General features: G+C 40.8%; 2 protein-coding genes across 13 annotated transcripts in view; both read right to left on the bottom strand.

Moving 5' to 3' along the window:
• Positions 1-8,405, bottom strand: part of DHX9 (DExH-box helicase 9) — a 49,333-nt gene extending 40,928 nt beyond the window's left edge. Inside the window, exons 1-3 of one of the 2 annotated variants that reach the window (XM_077994338.1) lie at positions 8,296-8,405; positions 5,027-5,159; positions 4,328-4,467 (exon numbers count right to left, since the gene is read on the bottom strand). In XM_077994338.1, the coding sequence (XP_077850464.1) occupies positions 4,328-4,467; positions 5,027-5,137 (251 nt within the window). In that variant the 5' untranslated portion in view covers positions 5,138-5,159; positions 8,296-8,405. Of the gene's footprint in view, positions 1-4,326; positions 4,468-5,026; positions 5,160-8,295 lie in introns of both variants that reach the window. The other variant, NM_001266188.1, reaches the window with a different exon arrangement.
• A 7,983-nt stretch (positions 8,406-16,388) lies between these two features.
• NPL (N-acetylneuraminate pyruvate lyase) overlaps positions 16,389-21,013 on the bottom strand; it is a 39,764-nt gene continuing 35,139 nt past the window's right edge. For all 11 annotated transcript variants that reach the window (XR_013416950.1, XR_013416949.1, XR_013416948.1 and 8 more), the window contains one exon: positions 16,389-18,306. Coding sequence is in view for 6 of the 11 variants with exons in the window: in XM_078001179.1 (XP_077857305.1) it covers positions 18,122-18,306 (185 nt within the window). In the remaining 5 variants the exon portion in view is untranslated. The remainder of the gene's footprint in view (positions 18,307-21,013) is intronic.

Raw genomic sequence — 21,013 nt, 5'->3', positions numbered from 1 at the left:
ATATACCTATCAATAGAATCTAACCCTGAGATGACTTAGATGTTAACAGTAGTAGGCAAGGATTTTAAGGCAGCTATTAGAATTAAGCTTCATGACATAAAAGAAATCCATATTTATATTACAAACATACACTTATAATGAATGAAAAGATAAGCCACCAGAGAAATAAAACATATAAAAAAAGAACAAGCTGGAGATTTTTAAAAGTGAAAATGGTAGTGTCTGAAATACATTGGATGGGCTTAGCAAAATGGAAGGGACAGAAAAAAAACAATCACAGAATCTGAAGATAATCAATAAAAATTATTCAATTTGAAGAAGAGTGGAAAAAATGATACGAAAGAAAAAAGAAAGAGAGCCTCAGGGAGCTGTGGGGGATATCAAAAGTCTTAAATATAAACCCCAAGAGGAAAGAAGAAAAAATAAAACAAAAAATATCTTAAATAATAGCCAAGTCTCTCAAATTTGGTGGAATACATATATCTATGGATTCAAGAATCTCAACAAACCTTGAACAAGTTAAGCACGCACATACAAAAAAAACTCATGCCCAGTCACAACATAAGTCAAACTACTAAAAACCAAAAATAACAGGAAAAGATATTAAAAACAGAGACCACCACATTACATATAGGAGAGAATGATTCGATTTTAGCTGACTTCTTACAGAAAACAGGAAGTAGACAATGTCATATTATCTTTAAAGCATATCTGGTCTCTGGCCAGGCGCAGTGGCTCACGCCTGTAATCCCAGCATTCTGGGAGGCTGAGGCAGGCAGATAACCTGAGATTGGGAGTTGGAGACCAGCCTGACCAAGACGGAGAAACCCCATCACTATTAAAAATACAAAATTAGCCGGGCATGGTGGCGCATGCCTGTAATCCCAGATACTCCTGCCTGAGGTAGGAGAATTGCTTGAACTCAGAGGCAAAGGTGGCGGTGAGCCAAAATCATGCCATTGCACTCCAGCCTGGGCAGCAAGAGTGAAACTCCATCTCAAAAAAAAAAAAAAAAAAAAAAAGGTATTTGGTCTTCAATCCCCTTTCCCTGGCATAGAACTCCTAAATCCTTATAATCTCCTAAGTGGAGACTTTTTGTATGCTAATGAGTTGACTGCCAGCAGGCAGGCCCTAGGTAGCTTCGGTGTGAGGGATGGTCACTGGAAAGACCAAGAAAAGATTAGAGGGCTAGAACTTTCAGTTCCACCTACCAACCTCCGGTGAGGGGAGAAGGGCTGAAGGTCAAGTCACCATTGGCAAACGATTTAATCAATACTGAATAATGAAGTTTCCATAAAAACCAAAGGACAGGATTTGGAGGGCTTCCAAATAGCAGAATACATGGAGGTTCCTGAAGAATGGTGTTCGAGGCAGGGCATGGGAGCTCCCTGTCACCTCCTCCATATCTTGCCCTATGTATCTCTTCAACTGTATTTTGTAGTATCCTTTATAATAAACTGGTTTATTTATAATTTATAAATGCAGGTTTTCCTGAGTTCTGTAAGCCACACTAGCAAATTAACTGACCCCAAAGAGGCAGTCATGAAAACCATAACTTGAAGCTAGTTAGGCAGAAGTTCTAGAGGCCCAGACTTGCAGGTGGTGTCTGAAGGGACTGGAGTCTTGTGGGACTGAGCCTTCACCCTGTGGGATCTGACGCTATCTCCAGGTAGTGTCAGAGGTGAACTGGAGGAGACCCAGCTACTGTCTGCTGCAGAACTGATTGCTGGCTTGGTGTGTGTGGAAAAAGCCTCCCACCCCTGCCCCTCATTTAGTCACAGAAATCTTCTGTGTTGATTATTGGGGTATGAGAGAAGAAGAAAAACTTTTTTTTTCCCCACTTACATACTAAAAGGGGGAAAAAGTCTGGCACCCTAGAATTCTATATCCGGTGAAAGTATTCTTAAAGAAGGTAAAATAACAGTATTTTCAGAAAAGAAAATAAAGAGAATTTGTCACCAGCAGATCTACAAGACTATAGAGAAGAGCGTAAAAGATAAAGAATGAATAGAGACTTCAAGGACTTCAAACATGTAAAACTGTTTTCTCAACCAGAAGGCATTTTCAAGATCATCTTGCCCAATCCCTTCATTTTACAGAGAGGCAAACCAATGAAATTAAAGACTGTAAGATATTATAATTATCCAGCAGTTAATCTACCAAAAAGTAAGTCTATCGTTAGGCAAAGGAATGGAAGAAAATAAGATTTCTTTTTCTTTTTTATTTTGAGACGGAGTCTCGCTCTGTCGCCCAGGCTGGAGTGCAGTGGCGCGATCTGGGCTCACTGCAAGCACCGTGTCCCAGGTTCACGCCATTCTCCTGCTTCCGTCTCCCGAGTAGCTGGGACTACAGGTGCCCGCCACCTCGCCCGGCTAGTTTTTTGTATTTTTTTTAGTAGAGACGGGGTTTCACTGTGTTAGCCAGGATGGTCATGATCTCCTGACCTCGTGATCCGCCCTTGGCCTCCCAAAGTGCTGGAATTACAGGCTTGAGCCACCACGCCCGGCCAAGATTTCTTTTATAACAAGTCAGTATACAAAAATTCAGTAACAGGACCCTGTTAAAACTGGCATAGACAGGCCGGGTGTGGTGGCTCACGCCTGTAATCCCAGCACTTTGGGAGGCTGAAGGGGGCGGATTACTTAAGGTCAGGAGTTCAAGACAAGCCTGGCCAGCATGGTGAAAATCTATCTCTACTAAAAATACAAAAATTAGCTGGGCGTAGGAAGGGCGTGGTGGTTCATGCCTATAATCCCAGCACTTTGGGAGGCCAAGGTCAGGAGTTTGAGACCAGCCTGGCCAAAATGGTAAAACCCCGACTCTACTAAAAATATAAAATTAGCTGGGCATGTTGGCAGGTATCTGTTATCCCAGCGACTTGGGAGGCTGAGGCAGGAGAATCGCTTGAACCCGGGAGGCAGAGATTGCAGTGAGTCGAGATTCCACCACTGCACTCCAGCTTAGGGAACAAGAGCAAGACTTTGTCTCAAAAAAAAAAAAAAAAAAAAAAAATCATAATAATAATAATAAGCTGGGTGTGGTGACTCACACCTGTTAATCCCAGCTACTCAGGAGACTGAGGCAGAATAATTGCTTGAACACGGAAGGTGGAGGTTGCGGTGAGCCCAGATTGTGCCACTGCATTCCACCCTAGGTAACAGAGCGAGACTCCATCTTAAAAAAATAAAAGAAAAAGAAATAAAGCTTATTTCTCAAAAACTAGTAAAGCCTAGTGTAGCGGCACATATGCACAGTCCCAGCTACTGGGGTAGAGCTGAGGTGGGAGGATGGCTTGAGGCCAAGAGTTTGACGGAGCCTATGAATAGTCACTGCACTCCAGCCTCAAAAACAAAAAAGGCAGAAAAACAAAACAAAATCCCCAAAAAACAACCTACTAGACAGAGGTATCTCTTGCATACTTACATACTTAAAATAATCATGATATAAAAAACACAAAAATACTCTATTGCATAAAATACTATTTTGTTATATAAGGATATGTCAGCCAGGTGCAGTGGCTCATGCCTGTGATCCCAGCACTTTGGAAGACCGAAGCGGGTGGATGGATCACTGGAGGTCAGGAGTTCAAGACCAGCCTGGCCAACATGGTGAGACCCCATCTCTACTAAAAATACAAAAAATAGGGGGGCACCATGGAGCATGCCTGTAATCCCAGCTACTTGGAGGCTGAGGCAGGAGAGAATCGCTTGAACCCAGAAGGTGGAGGTTGCAGTGAGCCAAGATCACTCCAGCCTGGGCAACAGAGCAAGACTGCCTCAAAAAACAAACAACTTGCCAGAAGTGATGGCATGAACCTGTAGTCCAGCTACTAAGAGGGGTAAGGATGAAGGATTGCTTGAGCCCAAGAATTTGAGGCTGCAGTGAGCTATGGTTGTCACTGCATTCTAGCCTGGGTGACAGAGCAAGGACTCATTGCTTACCTGGGGTGGGGGGTGGAGGGAGTGTCAATGGGAGCAAACATGTCTAAAATATTACTGATTTTTCTATTTAAAGTATTATCACTGGAAATGAATGGAACATAACAGACTCTGAAATTTCTGGTGTATGAATACATGAAACAAATAAAACCATAAGACATAAAGATTAATGGAATTTCTCAAGCCCCTAAGACAGGTACATAATAAGGATGCAATCCACATCTTCAGAAATTTTGTCCAGTCCTGAGAGAAAACAAGATACCAAATTTCGTTAAGAAACACGATATATACGTAAACAGTGAAAAATTATTATCCTGAGTCTCTTACGCATATTGACTTTGTACAACTTTACAACACGCATCTCAACTGCTTGGCCATAGGTACTTACCCCAAAAGCTGGAACTTCTTCACTCTTTATTTCATTTATTCGAACCAAATAGTTAACAAAGTCTCTGGCAGCATTACTTTGTGCATCTTTTTTATTGGTGGAATTTCCCATGCCAGTGTAATTATAGCCTTCCACCTGAACCTTAAAAAAAAAGAAACAAAAAACAAAACAGCTAACTTTAGGAAATATACTCTAGAAATACACTGAAAATAATACACCTAAGAGAATTCATGAGCTACTGAAAGAAAAAGCTTGAATTGTGTTGTATAGTGATAACACAAAAACAATGTTAAGAGGTTCAGCTATTTTTTTCTCATATAACAGAAGGTTCACATTACAATCTGATTCTGTAATATGCACGAACAAGCTCTTCAGTTGTATTTAAGCACTTTGATTTGAAGCAATCAAGAATTGCTCTGCTTTCTAAAGGTGCTTGTAAAACTGCAAACAGTTGATCCAACTTTTCCCATCCCGACTACTGGTGCTGAGGAAGATATAGGCTCTAATTAGAATAATTTACCTGTCAGATTGCTTTAAAAGCAATCCTGACTTGAAAATGATTTAGAATAGGAGTCAAGTCACAATAATAAACTGTTGTTTCCTAATGTGCAACACATTAACATCTCCAAACAGAAAACATTCTTTTAACCCCAAAATGAACCTCATAAATCACATAAATGCAAACTGTATTCTTTAGTACCTCACACATGAATTTCTGCCTGTTTTTGTTCCCCACCGCTCTAATTTCATAGGACGGGGTCATCTTCCTTTTGCCACACCAGGCATACAGAAAATTTTTAACGTCACCCATGATTCAAGTGTCTTCTTCAGATCTAAGAAAACAAAAGTCAGTTAAAAACACAATTTATAATAGCAAAAACTGGGAGGAACCAATTATCTGGATCACTGAATCTAGGTTAAACATAGGATATTCTATCATGTTGCTAAGACTTCCCACATATAAATTTTAATGACATAATTGAAACTTTTACATGTTGTAAGAAAAAGGATACAAAACGGTATGATTTGAACTACATGAAAAATACATACACATGAGCAAGACTGGAAAGAAATACCCCCTAAAATGGTTATCTTTGGGGACTAAGAGTGATTTTTATCTTTTGTTACAAAGTATTTTATATAAGGCCCTACATTCTACAACGGGCACCTTATTATTTAACTCAGTTCATCCTCACAACAACGGCACACAGATATGGTGGGTACTATCATTGTCTTTTCAGGAAGCTTCCCTCCTAAACTTCCTTCCTTCCTAAACTAAGACTTAGAAAGTTAAGTAACTTCCAAGTCACCCACAGTGGAGGCCTAAATTCAAATTCAAACAACTATATATTAAGAAACAGCTATCATTTGCATATAAACTCAATGTTTTATTCTCATTCTGATTATGACCATTAGCACACTGTTTCCAAAGTTGTGGTCATGTATTAATAATATAATAAAGTTCAAATACATTAAGCACTCAGTACTGAAGACAGTGACCTATTATTAACTTAAATGTTCTATACCAAATCTCTCCTTTAGGCTTTATTATTTATTAAAATTTGAGGATACTAAAGTTTTCTTGAAATGCAGCAATCAGTCTTGGCACTCCCTCTCTGTCTCAGTCTATAAAATACCAGAAGATATGGAGCCTATCAGTCTAAATGCTGAGTCTAAACTGTAAGGAAGATATCTGAGACCACATTTATAACCAGAGAAAATAAAATGTGCTATGAATTTAGTTTGCTGTGAAACGAATCCTATTACCAGCATTAAACCGTCTGCTTCACGTTTCACGTTTGATGCATTTTGTTAGCACCTACGTCTAATGCATCAAACTGTACCCTGGCATAAATTTGTTACGTTTGAGTGGTCACAGTCTAACTCTGGTCATCCATGTGGCGAAGGGAATGTTCTATTAACAAAAAAGCCGTGGAAAGCTGAAGATGTTTATCTGGAAATTCCACCTCGTGAATAATTAAACAACAAGCCCTCATGGTGAATGAGTAATATGAAGGATTATACTATCAAACTCCTGTCTCTCTAGTCTCATACAACCCCATAATTTTCAATACCAACTACATGCTATCGATGCTCAAATATATATATTGAAGGTTTAGTCTTTTCTCTCTTTTTTTTTCTTTTTTTGAGACAGAGTCTCATTCAGTCGCAGACTGTAGTGGCGAGATCTCGGCTCACTGCAACCTCCGCCTCCAGGGTTCAAGCGATTCTCCTGCCTCAGCCTCCCCAGTAGCCGGGACTACAGGCGCCCGCCACCACGACCAGCTAATTTTTTATATTTTTAGTATACACGAGGTTTCACCGTGTTAGCCGGGGTTGTCTGGATCTCCTAACCTCTTGATCCGCCCGCCTCAGCCTCCCAAAGTGCTGGGATTACAGGCGTTAGCCACAGCTCCCGGCCCGTCGTTTCTCTTTAAAGTCCAAAATCAAATGCATCCAACTGTGGCACTAACTCACCCATCTGCATGCTATCTTGGCATCTCAGTCAAAACAGAATTTTAAATTTCCCCTCAAATCTGTTCCAACACCCTACCCTACATTTCGGTTTCCATAAACGGCACAACATCCACCAAGTTACTCCTGGCACAAGTTGAGAGTCGTCCACTCCCTGAAGATTCTCCATAGTTATCCTTTGTAGAACCCTTACTGTGTGTCAAACAATATCCATAATAGATCATCTAAATGGAACTATTTTACTTAATCCTTAGTAATCTTGTATAGGTAAGACCACTATCCCTTTAGAGAAGGAAACTGAGACAAAGAATATCTTGCCTCAGAAAGACAGAGCTACTAATTAGAAGAACAATAATTCGGGCAGGCGCTGTGGCTCACGCCTGGAATCCTAACACTTTGGGAGGCCAAGGCAGTCGGATCACGAGGTCAAGATACCGAGATCATCCTGGCCAACATGATGAAACCCCGTTTCTACTAAAAATACAAAAATTAGCTGGGCGTGGTGGCGCGCGCCTGTAGTCCCAGCTACTGAGGGAGGCTGAGGCAGGAGAATCACTTGAACCCGGGAGACGGAGGTTGCAGTGGGCCGCGATCGCGCCACTGCACTCCAGCCTGGCGACAGAGAGAGACTCCGTCCAAAAAAAAAAAAAAAAAAAAAATCAAGAATTTCAGAAAACGTAGCCTGACTCCAGATCTACTACCTTCCACCACTGCGCATTTCTCCTTCAAAATACGTCCCCTATCCATTCGTTTCTCCCCATCTCTCCTGCCACCACTACTGCACACCCGGCTAAATACTGTCCTATACGGTTTCTGTTTCCATTCTTGCCACCCTAAAACCCATTCTCCTTTGAAGGCCTTCTCGCCACACTCCAGTCACATGGCCTGCTTTCAGCTCCCGCGCAGTCTCTGCCGTTAGGCGCTAACTAATCCCTTCCGCTTCTGCAGGCTCTGCTTTTCCTTCGCGTCGGCCGAGGTGATCAGCTCAAAGCCTCCCTCCTTCGAGACGCCTCACCTCGCTATACTAGCCAAAGGCGCTCTCCCTTTACATTCTTTAATTTCTTTTTGCTCTAGCCACAAGGCCTGCACGACGGCGCCAGTTATTTGTGGCTTGAATGAATGACTGAAAGGCCCTAGGTGAGTGGCGCCCCGGCGGCAACCACCACAGGCGATGCACCCTCTTCCCTCAGCCGCCGCGGTGCTCCGGCGTACGCAGGCCAGAGGAGGAAGCGGGCCTTGGCTGCTAGAGGCAGCAGCGGGAACCGCTGGGCGAAGGGGAGGGGGCCACAGGCGGCCTGGGCAGCGCAAGCGCACCTCGGCGAGGCGCGCACGCAACCCGCAATCCGGGGACCCGCGGGCGGCTCGTCCCTTCCCCCACCCCCAGCCGCCGCCGCCGCCCGCGCTTCGCAACAAAGCCGGCTGCGGAGCCACGGTCCACGCAGCCCGCCCGCGACCCCGCCGCCCCGCATGATGGTCGTAACGTCTCTCCCTTACCAGCCTTCGCTTCCTGGTGCCCAGCTCTTAGGACCGTGTGTGACTCTGGCCTTCCACGGAGACAACAGAGAAACGCACTGCAACTCGCATGGAGGAATCGGCGAAATGGCTCCGACCGCGGCGCGAGGGGGCGGGACTAGCGAGCGTACGCATGCGCAGAACGCGCGCCGGGGGCGGGGGATGGTGAGGGCGCGCCAATAGAGGGGGCGGGGCTCAGCCACCTCGCGGCGCGGAAGGGTTTCGTTGCTAGGGAGATGCGCTGCGCCAGGCAGGCAGCGGGCCAGGCCTGCTACTCTGGATAATCCGCTACCCGCGATAATCCGCTACCCGCTTTTGCGCATGTTAGGGATTTGACGACCTGTAGCATTCTGATGCAGCAAAATGTTTCGTAGGGTCTGTCATAGGGATGTCTGGTGAGAGGAGGTTCCCTTCGAAGGCAGAACTGGAAACCTTGCTGCTAACTGGGTAGGGTTGTTGAGATAATTACATGAAATGGCATATGAAGGGGGACTTAGTTCAATACCTGGCACGTGGTAGGTGTTCAGTAGGCGTAGTTACTGTATTGATTCAGATAGTCTCAACGCCAATGTCTCTTGAAAGAAATAAACTGGCCGGGCGCGGTGCCTGCAATCCCAGCACTTTGGGAGGCCGAGGTGGGCGAATCACTTGAGATCAGGAGTTCGAGACCAGCCTGGCCAACGTGGTGAAACCCCGTCTCTACTAAAAAAATACAAAAATTAGCCGGGCATGGGGGCGGGCACCTGCAATCCCAGCTACTTGGGTGGCTGGGCGGGCTCCTGCAATCCCAGCTACTCAGGAGGCTGAAGCAGGAGAATCGCTTGAACCCTGGGGTGGGGGCTGGGGGGGCGGCGGAGGTTGCAGTGGACCGAGATCACACCATTGCCTGGGCGAGAGAGTGAGGCTCCGTCTCAAAAACAAAAAACCATGAAAGAAATAAGCTTAGTGAAAGCGGGCGTTCTGCCTGGCTAACGCAGGTCGCTCTCTGCTGTGCCTGGAACATTGTAAGTGCTCAGCAAACTAGTTTAAGGTAGGAATAAAATCTGCAAGGTTGCTTTTGTTTAAATTGGATAAACTTTTGTGTTCCAAGTCTTTGGAATAATTGTATCCTTAATTATTATACTAGTCATTGTTAAATTTTGAACTCCAGTGCTTCCTATGAAGGTAATGATACACAACATTTCCAGCTGGGATTGTTCCAGGGAATCCAGATGAATCAATTATCTGGGCTCATTATATCTATGGATATAATTCACCCGTTTCCATATGTTTTTCTTAATCCTTCTAGCTCACAGTGATCACTCCCTTTAAAACTGTCATTCTTAAAATCAGCACAACATAGTTTAGCATTTACTCATTTTCTTCATGTGATTGTTCTCTTTAATTAAGAATAAAATCACTGAAGGAAAGACCTTAATTTTTTTTTTTGTACCCTTCAGGGTGTTGAAAGCAGCAGGGGCCTAGAAGACATTAAACCGATACCACAGAAATACAAAGGATCATTAGAGATTGTTATGAACAACTATATGCCAACAAATTGGAAACCAAATGGAAATGGGTAAATTCCTGAACAGATACAACTTATCAAAATTGAACCAAGAAGAAATAGAAAACCTGAAAAGACCAACTATGAGTAATGAGATTGAATCAGTAATATAAAGTCTCCCATCAAATAAAAGCCCAGGCCCTGATTGCTTCACTGCTGAATTCTACCAAACAGTTAAAGAAGAACTAATACCAATTCTTCTCAAACTCATCCTGTGAGGCTAGCATTACCCTGATACCAAAACTAAATATGGACACAAGAAAAAAAAAATCTATAGGCCAGTATCCCTGATGAAGATAGATGCAAGAACCCTCAACAAGGACAGGTGCGGTGGTTCACGCCTGTAATCCCAGCACTTTGGGAGGGCAAGGCATGTGGATCACCTGAGGTCAGGAATTCGAGACCAGCCTGGCCAACATGGCGAAACCCCGTCTCTACTAAAAATACAAAAATTAGCCGGGCAAGGTGGTGGGTGCCTGTAATCCCAGCTACTCGGGAGGCTGAGGCAAGATAATTGCTTGAACCTGGAGGGGGCGGAGGTTGCAGCCAGCTCAGATCGTCCCACTGCACTCCAGCCTGGGTGACAGAGTGAGACTCCATCTCAAAATAAGTAAATAAAGAGACTCAACTAGCATAAATGAATTGCAAGTCTTTTATAGTATATAATGAGCACAACAAAAGTATCAATATATTATATGGAAATACATTTTTCAAAAGTGGATCTTTAGCTTCCAAGGATTAAGAATTTTGTTATTGAGTTGGTTAATTCAGGCTCTGCACCTGAGACCTAGAGTCCCCTGGGATTTGGGTCCGAGGACTGGCATTACCTTTGTAGGTGGCCCTTGGCAACTAGCACTGTCTAAAATCTTAACATTTGCACCCATTTGCAGATGAAGCCTTACAACATGTCCCAAAAGTATGGAAAGTGGGCCGATTTCAACATAACCATTACCTGTTCCCAGTAGCTGACCAATTAGGGAGATTTCAGAGGTTAAGCAGGACAGAGCAGGGTAGGGAATATTTTTTAAGCTTTATTATAAAACAGGTAACTTTGTCCCTATTAAGAATTTGGAACTGAGGCTATAGGTCACTCATGATCAAATAATGAAAGGTCTGCTTCAATTGGACTACATAACATTTCACATTTACCTTTTTGACTAGAAATAACAGATGAAAGTTCACTTAGTTTGGTGGGAAACAAGAGATACAAAGATATCTTCTCCTCCAGGATGAAACTCCTAAAGGCAAATGTTCTCTGAGTACCACTGTCGCTCAAATTTAAGACATTTGGAGTTCCTTTGAGGATAGTCCTGCTCTCACATTTCTGATCACTTCATCTAGACTCCTCCTCAACTTCTCTTCCTCTGTGTGCACTCCAATTGCAAGTCATGCCCAGGTTCTGTTCTTAGCACTCTATATACCCTCTACCTGGAGAGTCTTATTCTTCCTATATTCCAACCACCATCCATATGCTGATATGGACTGAATATTTGTATCTCCCTCAAATTTGTATGCTGAAGCCCTAATCCTCAATGTGATGGTATTTGGAGATGGGGCTTTTAGGATATAACTGGGTTTAGATGAGGTCATGACAGTAGAGCCCCCATGATGGGATTAGTGCCCTTATAAGAGGATGAGACCAGAACCTTCTCTCCTCTGATATAATTACCCACATAAACCTTCACATATTGAAGAGCTGGTTGATCTCTTAACGAAGGGGTCTCCAATTCCTGGGCTGCAGACCAGTACTGGTCCATGGCCTGTCAGGAACGGGGCCGTACAGAAGGAAGTGAGCGAAGGGTGAGCGAGCATTACCACCTGTCACATCAGCAGCAGCATTAGATTCTTATAGGAATGTGAACCTTACTGTGAACTGCAGATGCAAGGGATCTAGGTTGTGTGCTCCTTATGAGAAAATGCCTAATGATCTGAGGTGGAATGGCTTCATCCTGACACCATCCCTTCCAGGCCCCTGGTGCGTGGAAAAATTGTCTTCCATGAAACCTGTCCCTGGTGCCAAATAGGTTGGGGACTGCTGGTTTAAAGGACTGATGACGCTTTTAATGCAATGAGTGACACAGATGAAGTATATAATGTGAATTCCAGCAAAAATGGTAGTCTAGCTTTTGAGAATGAAGAACAGAACCTATCTGATTCTTTTTAAAATTATTTTCTTGTTATATAATTATGGTCATTCAACAGCCAATTTCTATTAGACTTCTTTTTTATTGCTTGTACATATGTATAAGTGACTATTTGTCTTTTCTATAAGCAATCATAACATTGGAAATCATTTTTCTGTCTCCATTGTACCAGTTTTTCTTGAACCATTTGTTAATCTACAAGTTCTATGGCTACATAGAAATCTATTCACATTCACAGGATTTTGCAACATGCTTTGCTCCATTTTTACAGTTATATTTGCTTTCTCCATATTTATTCTACAGGAATTAATTTATAGTTTGGCTTGCTTCTTAGTTATGTAGTCTTGAAATGCCATATTCACATTTGCTTTTATGGTTCCCATATTAAGTTAGTTCAGGGCTTTATTTACCCATGCATTTATATATTTGAGCATTTTTGTTGCTTGCTTTATACAAGCTTTAACTGAGACTAATACATGTCTTTCTTTTCTTTTTGTAGAGACAGGGTCTTGTTATGTTGCCCAGGCTAGTCTCAAACACCTGGCCTCAACTGATCCTCCCACCTCAGCTTCTGAAAGTGCTGGGATTACAGGCACGAGCCACCACAAGAACACATTTCTATAAGGTTATGGGGTTTTACTTTTTTCCAGTGTTAATTAGTTTCACATATCTAGAATTTATAATTTCTTACTGGATACTAGTATAGAATTACTGTATTTATTTACCTGAACAAATTAATGTTTCCCTCTACAAACTACTTTAGAAAGATTTTCAATAAAGGTAAATGGGACATAATAATCTATTAAGAGAAAATGACTCAGAGTGGAACCTGTAGCAAAATATAAATTTGCTGTCTTTAAAAGACGAATTGAAAGCAAAAGATTCCAAAAGCTTGAAAAAAATGGAGATGCCCTAAATAAACTTACCATTGAAAACAGAAAATGTTGAATACAATAAAAAAATGCATTGTTGTGCTGCCAAGAAAGAAAATGCTTTAGAGGTAAACATTAATGAAGTGAATGAATGAATCCAGAGAGGCAAAAGAACCCTGACGTAAGCACCTACTCTGAAAGGGTCTGCTGATTTTTAATGAACTTGAGCTTCCTTTTAATAAAAGCTGCATTGGAGCTTAGGAGAAAGGAGACAAAAAAGACTGCCCAACATGCAGAGGCTAAGAGGAGACCTACACATAAGCCAGAATGCCTTATATCTTCAGTGAAAAGTGAACAACAATAGCAACAATGAAAAACCAAACCAACCAGAAAAGGGGAATAAGGAAACTTGTCTATCAAAAACTAGATGCTAGGTAGGAAAAAAAAAAAAAAAAGACTCATTTCCTATGATATCCAAAAAACCCTCAAGTCAATTATTTAAAGTGCTTATTAATCAGCGGAAATAAATCACTTAGAAGGATTAAAATTATATTCTCTTTGGTGGAATAGTCTTCTATCCAGACCTCAAATAATTCCTATAAAATTCCACTGAATATAAGCTCAAGTTCAAAAAATCATAAAACAGGTGAGGATCTTTACCTCTGATGAGTGGCAGGGTATAAGTGGCTCATGTGGGTGATCCCAACACTTTGGGAGGTTGAGGTGTGGGATCACCTGAAGCCAGGAGTTCAAAACCAGCCTGGCCAACATAGTGAGACCCTGTCTCTGTTTTTAAAAAACAAAGTCCAATGAGTTGAGTGCCAGCAGAAAAAGAAAACTGACAGAATTATATCTATAAATGTTTTAGATACTAGAATTATCTGTTGCTGAATAGAAATATACCTTTTCCTCGTTATTACGTTTAATTCACTCCTGAAAACCCTACTGCTAAGTGAAAAGCCACTAAATGAAAATAATATTTTCACTGGAAAATCATGATGCATTCTGTGTAAACCCAAGAAAACTAAACAAATTCAGACCAAAAAAATCAATTTTACCAGAGATAAGCTTATATAAACAAGTTGAAATAATAAAGACAGTTTATTTACAAACTATAATGTAATGAAGGCTTGTTGTAAACTTTCTTCCTTCTTTACCAATTTTTTAGTCTTCGGGGGGGCCTATAGTTATTTTACACTCTAAATTTATAGCACTTAAAGTTACAGCACAGAAAAACACGGTGAGTTTAATGTTCCTGTGGCTTACAACACCTTACAGGAGCTGGCTCCTTTGCAGTCGCTTTACATTAATCACTTCCTACTCTTTCTCATTGGTGTCTGAGCTCTGATTCATTGGCTTCTGTTCAGTTCTTCACACTCCAGACTCTCCCATGGCTCAGAACTGTCAAATATGTTGGTCCTACCACCTGGAATGCATCCTCTGCTACTCTTCACCTGACTGGTTTCTTTCCAACATTCTAATTTCATATTAAGTGTAATGGACCCAGAGAAGCCCCCTCTTACCACCTTGTGGAAATTGGTCCCTCTTCTGCACCTCCATCCCCCACCACTTTCCTCTGGCCATATTGCAGGATCTTGAGAGATATACAGATAGGTACAGTTCTATATAGACAAATGAAAGAGCTAAAGGCAGAATATATTTAGTGTTTTAATTGAATGATTCTGGAGTTCTGCTCAAATTGGGAAGTCAAACCTGATTGAGGTTATTACCTTAGGAAAAGGACAATACTAATTGGTTAATGTTCAGGGGAGTTCAGATAGTAACTGCAACCTGAAGACCAGCTAGGCCTGTGATATGGTTTGGCTGTGTCCCCACCCAAATCTCATCTTGAATTGTAGTTTCCATAATCCCCATCTGCTGTGGGAGGGACCTGATGGGAGTTAACTGAATCATGAGGGTGGTTACTCCCATCCTGCTGTTTTCATGAGAGTGAGTTCTCACGATATCTGATGGTTTTACAAGGGGCTTTTCCCCCTTTTGCTCGGCACTTCTCCTTGCTGCCGCCATGTGAAGAAGGATGTGTTTGCTCCCCCTTCTCCCCAGCCATGCTGAACTGTAAACATCTTTCCTTTATAAATTACCCAGTCTCAGATATATCTTTATTAGCAGCATGAGAATGAACTAAAACAGCCTGTGAATATTATTTGCCACTCTCACTAACATGCATTAAATGTGCCCACTCATTCAAGCTCTGAGGGTGGATCACTTTGTTTCACCCTAATCTGAGGATTCTCAAGAATGTAGTATGTGGTCATTATCCCACCTCCTTCTACCTGAGGTAGGATAACTTTAAAATGGTGCAAACTGGACTTGGACTGTAGACCATACTGAGATGCTGATGTACTTGCCCACTTGTGGGAACCCACTTCCCCATGACCTCAAAGATAACCTTGTTTTGTGTGCTTGCTGATAGATGAGAAGGCTTGTGTCTCACACCAAAGGCTGGCATTTGTGACAATTTCCATGCCTATAGGGCCTAACCCAACATCTGGCTCAAACATGGGACGCTGATATTCATGAAGGGCATTCTAGCAGAATATATCAGAGAAAACATATCAGAGGTGAACGTGTGATTGATGTATAATCTCCTTTGGTGGTCCCTCTGGAATAAAACTTCAACACTCTCTGTAACTGGTCTACAGATAAAGGTAACACATCCTGTTGGATATAGTTCTCTATGTATTTTGTTGAATCCATTCCATTATATTTATTAATTGTGTGATTAAGACTTAAGAAAATGCTTTAGGGTTCTCCTTCTGGTTGTGTAACTTAAAATGCTAAAATGTATTATATATCAAATAATTTCCTAAGAGTCACCAAGGGGTTCACAGAGAAACTACGATTTGGGTTTTCTTGTTCACCCAGATAGCCATTTCTCAGCCCCAGAAACCCAAAGTGTGAGGTAGTGCTCTGCCTCTACCTGGGGCTTAGCTCTGCTATTTGCATAATTTTGGTTCCAAGTTTCCCTCTTACTTTCACTGGAGGAAATTGAGGGTTGAGTCAGCATGTGATAAGGGAATGGTTAAATGGCTTGGATGTGTTGTTTCGTCTACTTGATTTGATGGGTTTGTAGATCCAACTCCATTTCCCCTGTATGAAAAGCCTTGGTGAGCTCAGGTGGGTACCTAAGCTTGGGTTGCAGTCACTACCCAAAGTCCCTCAACCCAGCCTTAGACATCAGCCTCCTAAGAGTTTGGATTTTCTGTGCCCTTCAGGTGATCAGAAAGAAGAAATTTATCTCAAGTTGTGGCAAATAACCCTTCTAGGAAAAAATATACATTACTCCCACTGCCCCCCACCCTACTGCCACCTCACCCCCATGGCATTTTCCTACGTCTTTGAATAAACCCAAGAGAGATCCTAAGTAAAACCAATTCCTAAAATCACTCCTGTCCCTCCAACCATCCCCAATGGACTGATCTCAGATTTCTATCTTGAAACAAAGAGGTTGGAAATCAGCTTTTAGTACTGTGTTGAATGAAATATTTCACATGCCATTACTGTAGTTTTAATGTTAAAAACAATTTAGGAATATATTATAAACAAAACAATAAGTTAATAGTATTCCAAAATTTTACTTGTTAAGTGCACTATTAATAGCCTACTGCTATATGATATTCATTTCTAAGCTACTGGATGTTAACAGAGCTAAACTCAGACCTGGCCATTTTAAAATCATATCTCTCTTTATGTTCACAAAAGCTCATTAACCATCTTAAAAATCCTCTAAGCACTGACTTCACAAAAGCAAAAATAGAAAAATAGTTCTTTGTTTATTGGATACCCAAGAATTAATTTTAAAATTTAAATTTGGCTTTAGTATCATTAAGTAAGGGTATCATATCCTCAGAACCAAAAACTAACAAAAACTCATTTTCTTCTTTCAGGAAATTAACAGCTAAAAAGGCAAAAAGAGAGTTGAGGATATATAAATATAACAACTTTTAACTAGCTAATTAAAGAGAGGATTAGCAAAGATAATTGAAGTCTACTTATAATTTCAAATTTGCATTTTGAAAAAGTGTTATTTTTAATTCAAAGAGATTAAAATAAGGAGCAAAACTGATATGAATTTCAAATACTCTTTCTCTGCCAATGATCAAAACAATTTGAGATGAAATGAAAACAAAATCTTAGGTAATTAACAGACTGGATAGTCAAGTTTAAAATCAGTAAGGGTTAACTGTCAATATACTTTGATATCAGAAAGCTTACATCAAGGTTTGCTAGAAGGGAGATTAAACAGTTGTTGATATGTTACACAGAAAGAAAAGAGTAAAAGGAGGTATGGAGAGAAAGCTGTGAGTCCTTTGGGTCCTCCCCAAATCTTCTATCACTAAAGAAAAGTAACTGGTTGCAAGTGTGACAGGATAGTAACAGTAGCCTCCGGGCTCACTGCAGAAAGGAAGTCGGCCTTTGATTTCAATAATTCAGGGTCCTGTGGGAGAGACAGTCTTCTCAGTGGAGAAAGGGAAGATTGTGGTGCCTAGAGGAAGAGCGCTTTGGTTCTTAGAAACTTTGAGTTTTCTGTATAGCAAAAAGTAGAGACTTAAATTTATCTTTGGGGAAGACCTTTTCCTTTGTTATGAGAAAGCTGACCTGTACTGAGTTATAGGAACTGAAACAAGTCATCACCTGACCCAACGTTTCTGAAGAGAGGAAAGTGGTGACATCGAAATGAATTCAGAAGCATCCATTCTAGAGTTAGACTGAGCAACCAGATGAGCTGGTGTATTTCGAGTTGTATATAGTTGAGACGTGTTATAGTTTGGTATTAAAGTGCCTGTCTAAATGCAGTAGCTCAGAGTTTTCCTAGATTCCAAATGAATATTTATTAAAATGAAGACATATTATAGTGGTTTAAAATTAGACAACTTTAAAATAGGATTAGGAACCAGAAATTGAGATGAGAGTTCCTAAAGACAGATGGAATTAATCAATTACAATTTTCCTCTTGATTCCACTTCATCCATATAAACCGAAATTTCTCCACAAAAAAATCTGTGAAATGAATGACTTAGAGTTGTGACTCCTAGAGTTTTTGCCCCTTCACAAAGTAAGACATTTTAAGGCTCACAATAGGTACCTCAATGCTTGTCGATTGATGTGAGAGTTCATTTGCTAGGAGAGTTTATTCAAGTTCATCTAAAATTCCCTGAGAAAAGAATGCACTATTTAAGGTAGATTATGTCTCAAGGTACAAAACCTGATTTGATAGAGAGGCACTAGCTACTAGCTTCCAAGCTTCCATCCTTTAAATCAGTGAAAGAAAGGAAATCCAGGCTCTTCAGTTTAGCTTCAGCACTATCAGTAAACTCCCTGGAGGCTTTCTGCAGTGGAAGCCGGGGTGGGCCCATTGGAATCCCAGAGACCAGAGTCATGATGGCTTTGGTCTGTGACACTCCAAAACCTAGACAGGAAAAATAAATTAGGAAACATGACTGGTACTGTCTGTCTCTCCACAAACATCCCAAAGAAGGAGATCATATGCTAACAGCAACTACTACAACAAGGTAAGATTAAAACAAAAGTTGGGAACATTTCTAGTCAATATGACAGATGAGCAATCATTTGAAATCCCTCTTCCTGCTTCAAACACATAGAAACGCTGGAAAATTTTAAAAGTTGATCACAGTAAAAGAAAACGAAAACTCAGGGTTAATCTTAAACCCAAGAAGGAGAAGCCAAAGGTGTCAGGAATAAAGAGGTCGGAAAGGTGAGGAGAAGCTGATGCCAAACAACCCTTGAGGATAATCTGATTTAGAAATATAGTATTGTTGATCAAAGGAGGTAGGACTTTATTGCCAGGATGAAATTTAGTTTAAGCTTATTTAGGAAGTCCCTGAGAAATGCAGTACTTAAGGTAGCTTATGACTCAACGCTGCTGTTTTCATGCTGGTGTTATACGGCTGGGATGGGAATGGAAAATGAAGCCTTAGATCTGTGCATGGTGAGAAGCTGGAATTAAACTCCCTATGTAAAACCGGTAGTCAGCCTTCTATGAAAAGCAATAGAAAAAACCCAGCCCACTGGTCTGGGGATAGTGAAGAAAGCTTGACTTCTACTAGGCTTGTGGATGGAAATGATCTCATGAAAGAAATCTCAAGCCTGAGCCAATGTACGTTACACACTTAGTATAGGTACTATACTAAGAAATTAACCCAAAGACTGGTTAGAACTGGTGGAACTACAGTGTCCTAGCAGAAGCAAATGTAAACCCACTTGATAGGGTACCTTACAACCTAATGTTCAGTGGGTTACCCAGAAAACAATGGTCTCTGAAGATGAGCTGAAAAGCTAAAAATTACAAAGTGCATGAGGATAAGCAGCAGCATGAGAACTAGCACATTCAAAAATGACAAAACTTACATCCTAAGAGTAGATGACAGAAAATTCTGAAAGAGACTTCTCGGAGATAAAAGGAGGAATAGAAGTCATAGGCTATGAGAAGAATGGTAGAGTATAAAACAATCAACAAGAAATATTGAAAAAAATATATATTTAGGGAAATCAAACAGTAAAAACATAGCTAATGAATTAGCAATTTTCAAGGTGGAGCTAAGGAAATAATCCAGAATACAGCATAGAAAGATATGTTAAATCTTTTTTTTAAAATTGAGATACAGATTGAGAAAATCCAAAATACAACTAATAGACTTTCAGAATGACAGATTTGAGTAAATGCAGTCAAAACATTCTTTACGGATAACAGAGAAGTTTTTCAGAACTAAAGAAAGACAAAGCCTTCAGACTGGAGAGGCAGATGGAAGAGCAGGTACACTGTTAATATGTAAAAAGCATAATTAATAATTATCCATCATAATCCCCAATCCCCATCTTCTAAAATGTCTGTAATTTGTTTTCTTAGCTGGCTATTGCTTTCAGATTCAAGATATAAGAACTAACTTTCTTTTGCTAAGTTAACTTAGTTACAGTAAAAACTGAGCATTGGGAAGGAAAATATTAGCATGATTGAATATACAGTAGGCCTCCCTTGTCTGCAGTTTCACTTTCCATGGTTTCAGTTACCTGTGGTCAACTGCAGTCCAAAAATAATAAGATATTTTGAGAGACAGAGAGACTGACCACAGTCATATAACTTTTATTGCAGTATATTGTTATAATTGTTCTATTTTATTATTAGTTACTGTTTATCTCTTACTATGCCTAATTTATAAATTAAACTTCACCATAGGTATGTATGTACAGGAAAAAACATAGTATATGTAGGGTTTCGTACTATCCGCAATTTCAGGCATCCACTGGTCATCTTGGAACATACCCCCTGAGATAAGTGGGGACTACTGCACACATCAATCTTTTAGTTTGTCTAAAATTTTAATAGTTCAATACCTATTTTAATGTACTTTAGGAACATAATAATTATCACACCAAACCCACAATTTTGTGAAAACATTGCTTAGAACAAGGGAACAACAGGTAGTTCATAGCACTGGAGGCACACAAATGTGCAAAAATCATGAAAGTGGAAAAACAAACAGAATGCCATTGAGGGAGTAAGAGAGCGGGTTGAGAACCCTACAAGAATGAGGGGCATAACACACAAGAGGTGCTTGGGGGTGAGGGAGAAGTTGCCAGGATTATGCAGAACTCTGACACAGAGCAGGGAGGCCTGCCAAAAATAAACTTAAAAATTTTCCTGCATTAACGCAGATTCAATTGGCCCAAGGGCCAATCTCTTGCAGAAGAAGAGTGGATGGTGGCATTTGTCATTTGTTATGGGAGATTTAAGACACTCTGGAGAGGTTTCTCTACTCAAATTCACTGTATTTCTCCCCACCACTGCTTCCCAATTTTGTCATATTATCCAAACCTCTATCCATTTAAGCTTACTTGTGTTAATAAACTCTGTTTAAATTGTAAATACTCTTGGGAGAGCTGTCAATCATTCACAATTTAGTAAGATCTGTATTTAGACTGCCTTCCTCCAAGCACTTAGGCTGAAATCAACCTCAATGCAGTAGTAGAATTTTAATAAGCAGAGGCAAGTAAAGGGAGGGAGTGCTGACGCTTTAGGAGAGAAAGAATGGAAAATGGGGTAAGTATGTGCTAAAATGGAGAAGGCTGCCAAAGATTTTCCAACTAGGTTTACTTCA

This window comes from Macaca mulatta, chromosome 1 (assembly GCF_049350105.2).
Source record: "Macaca mulatta isolate MMU2019108-1 chromosome 1, T2T-MMU8v2.0, whole genome shotgun sequence".
In the NCBI taxonomy this organism is placed as follows: Eukaryota; Metazoa; Chordata; class Mammalia; order Primates; family Cercopithecidae; genus Macaca; species Macaca mulatta.
The sequence above is the reverse complement of the archived record's forward strand: the minus strand, read 5'-3'. Positions and strand labels throughout refer to the sequence as shown.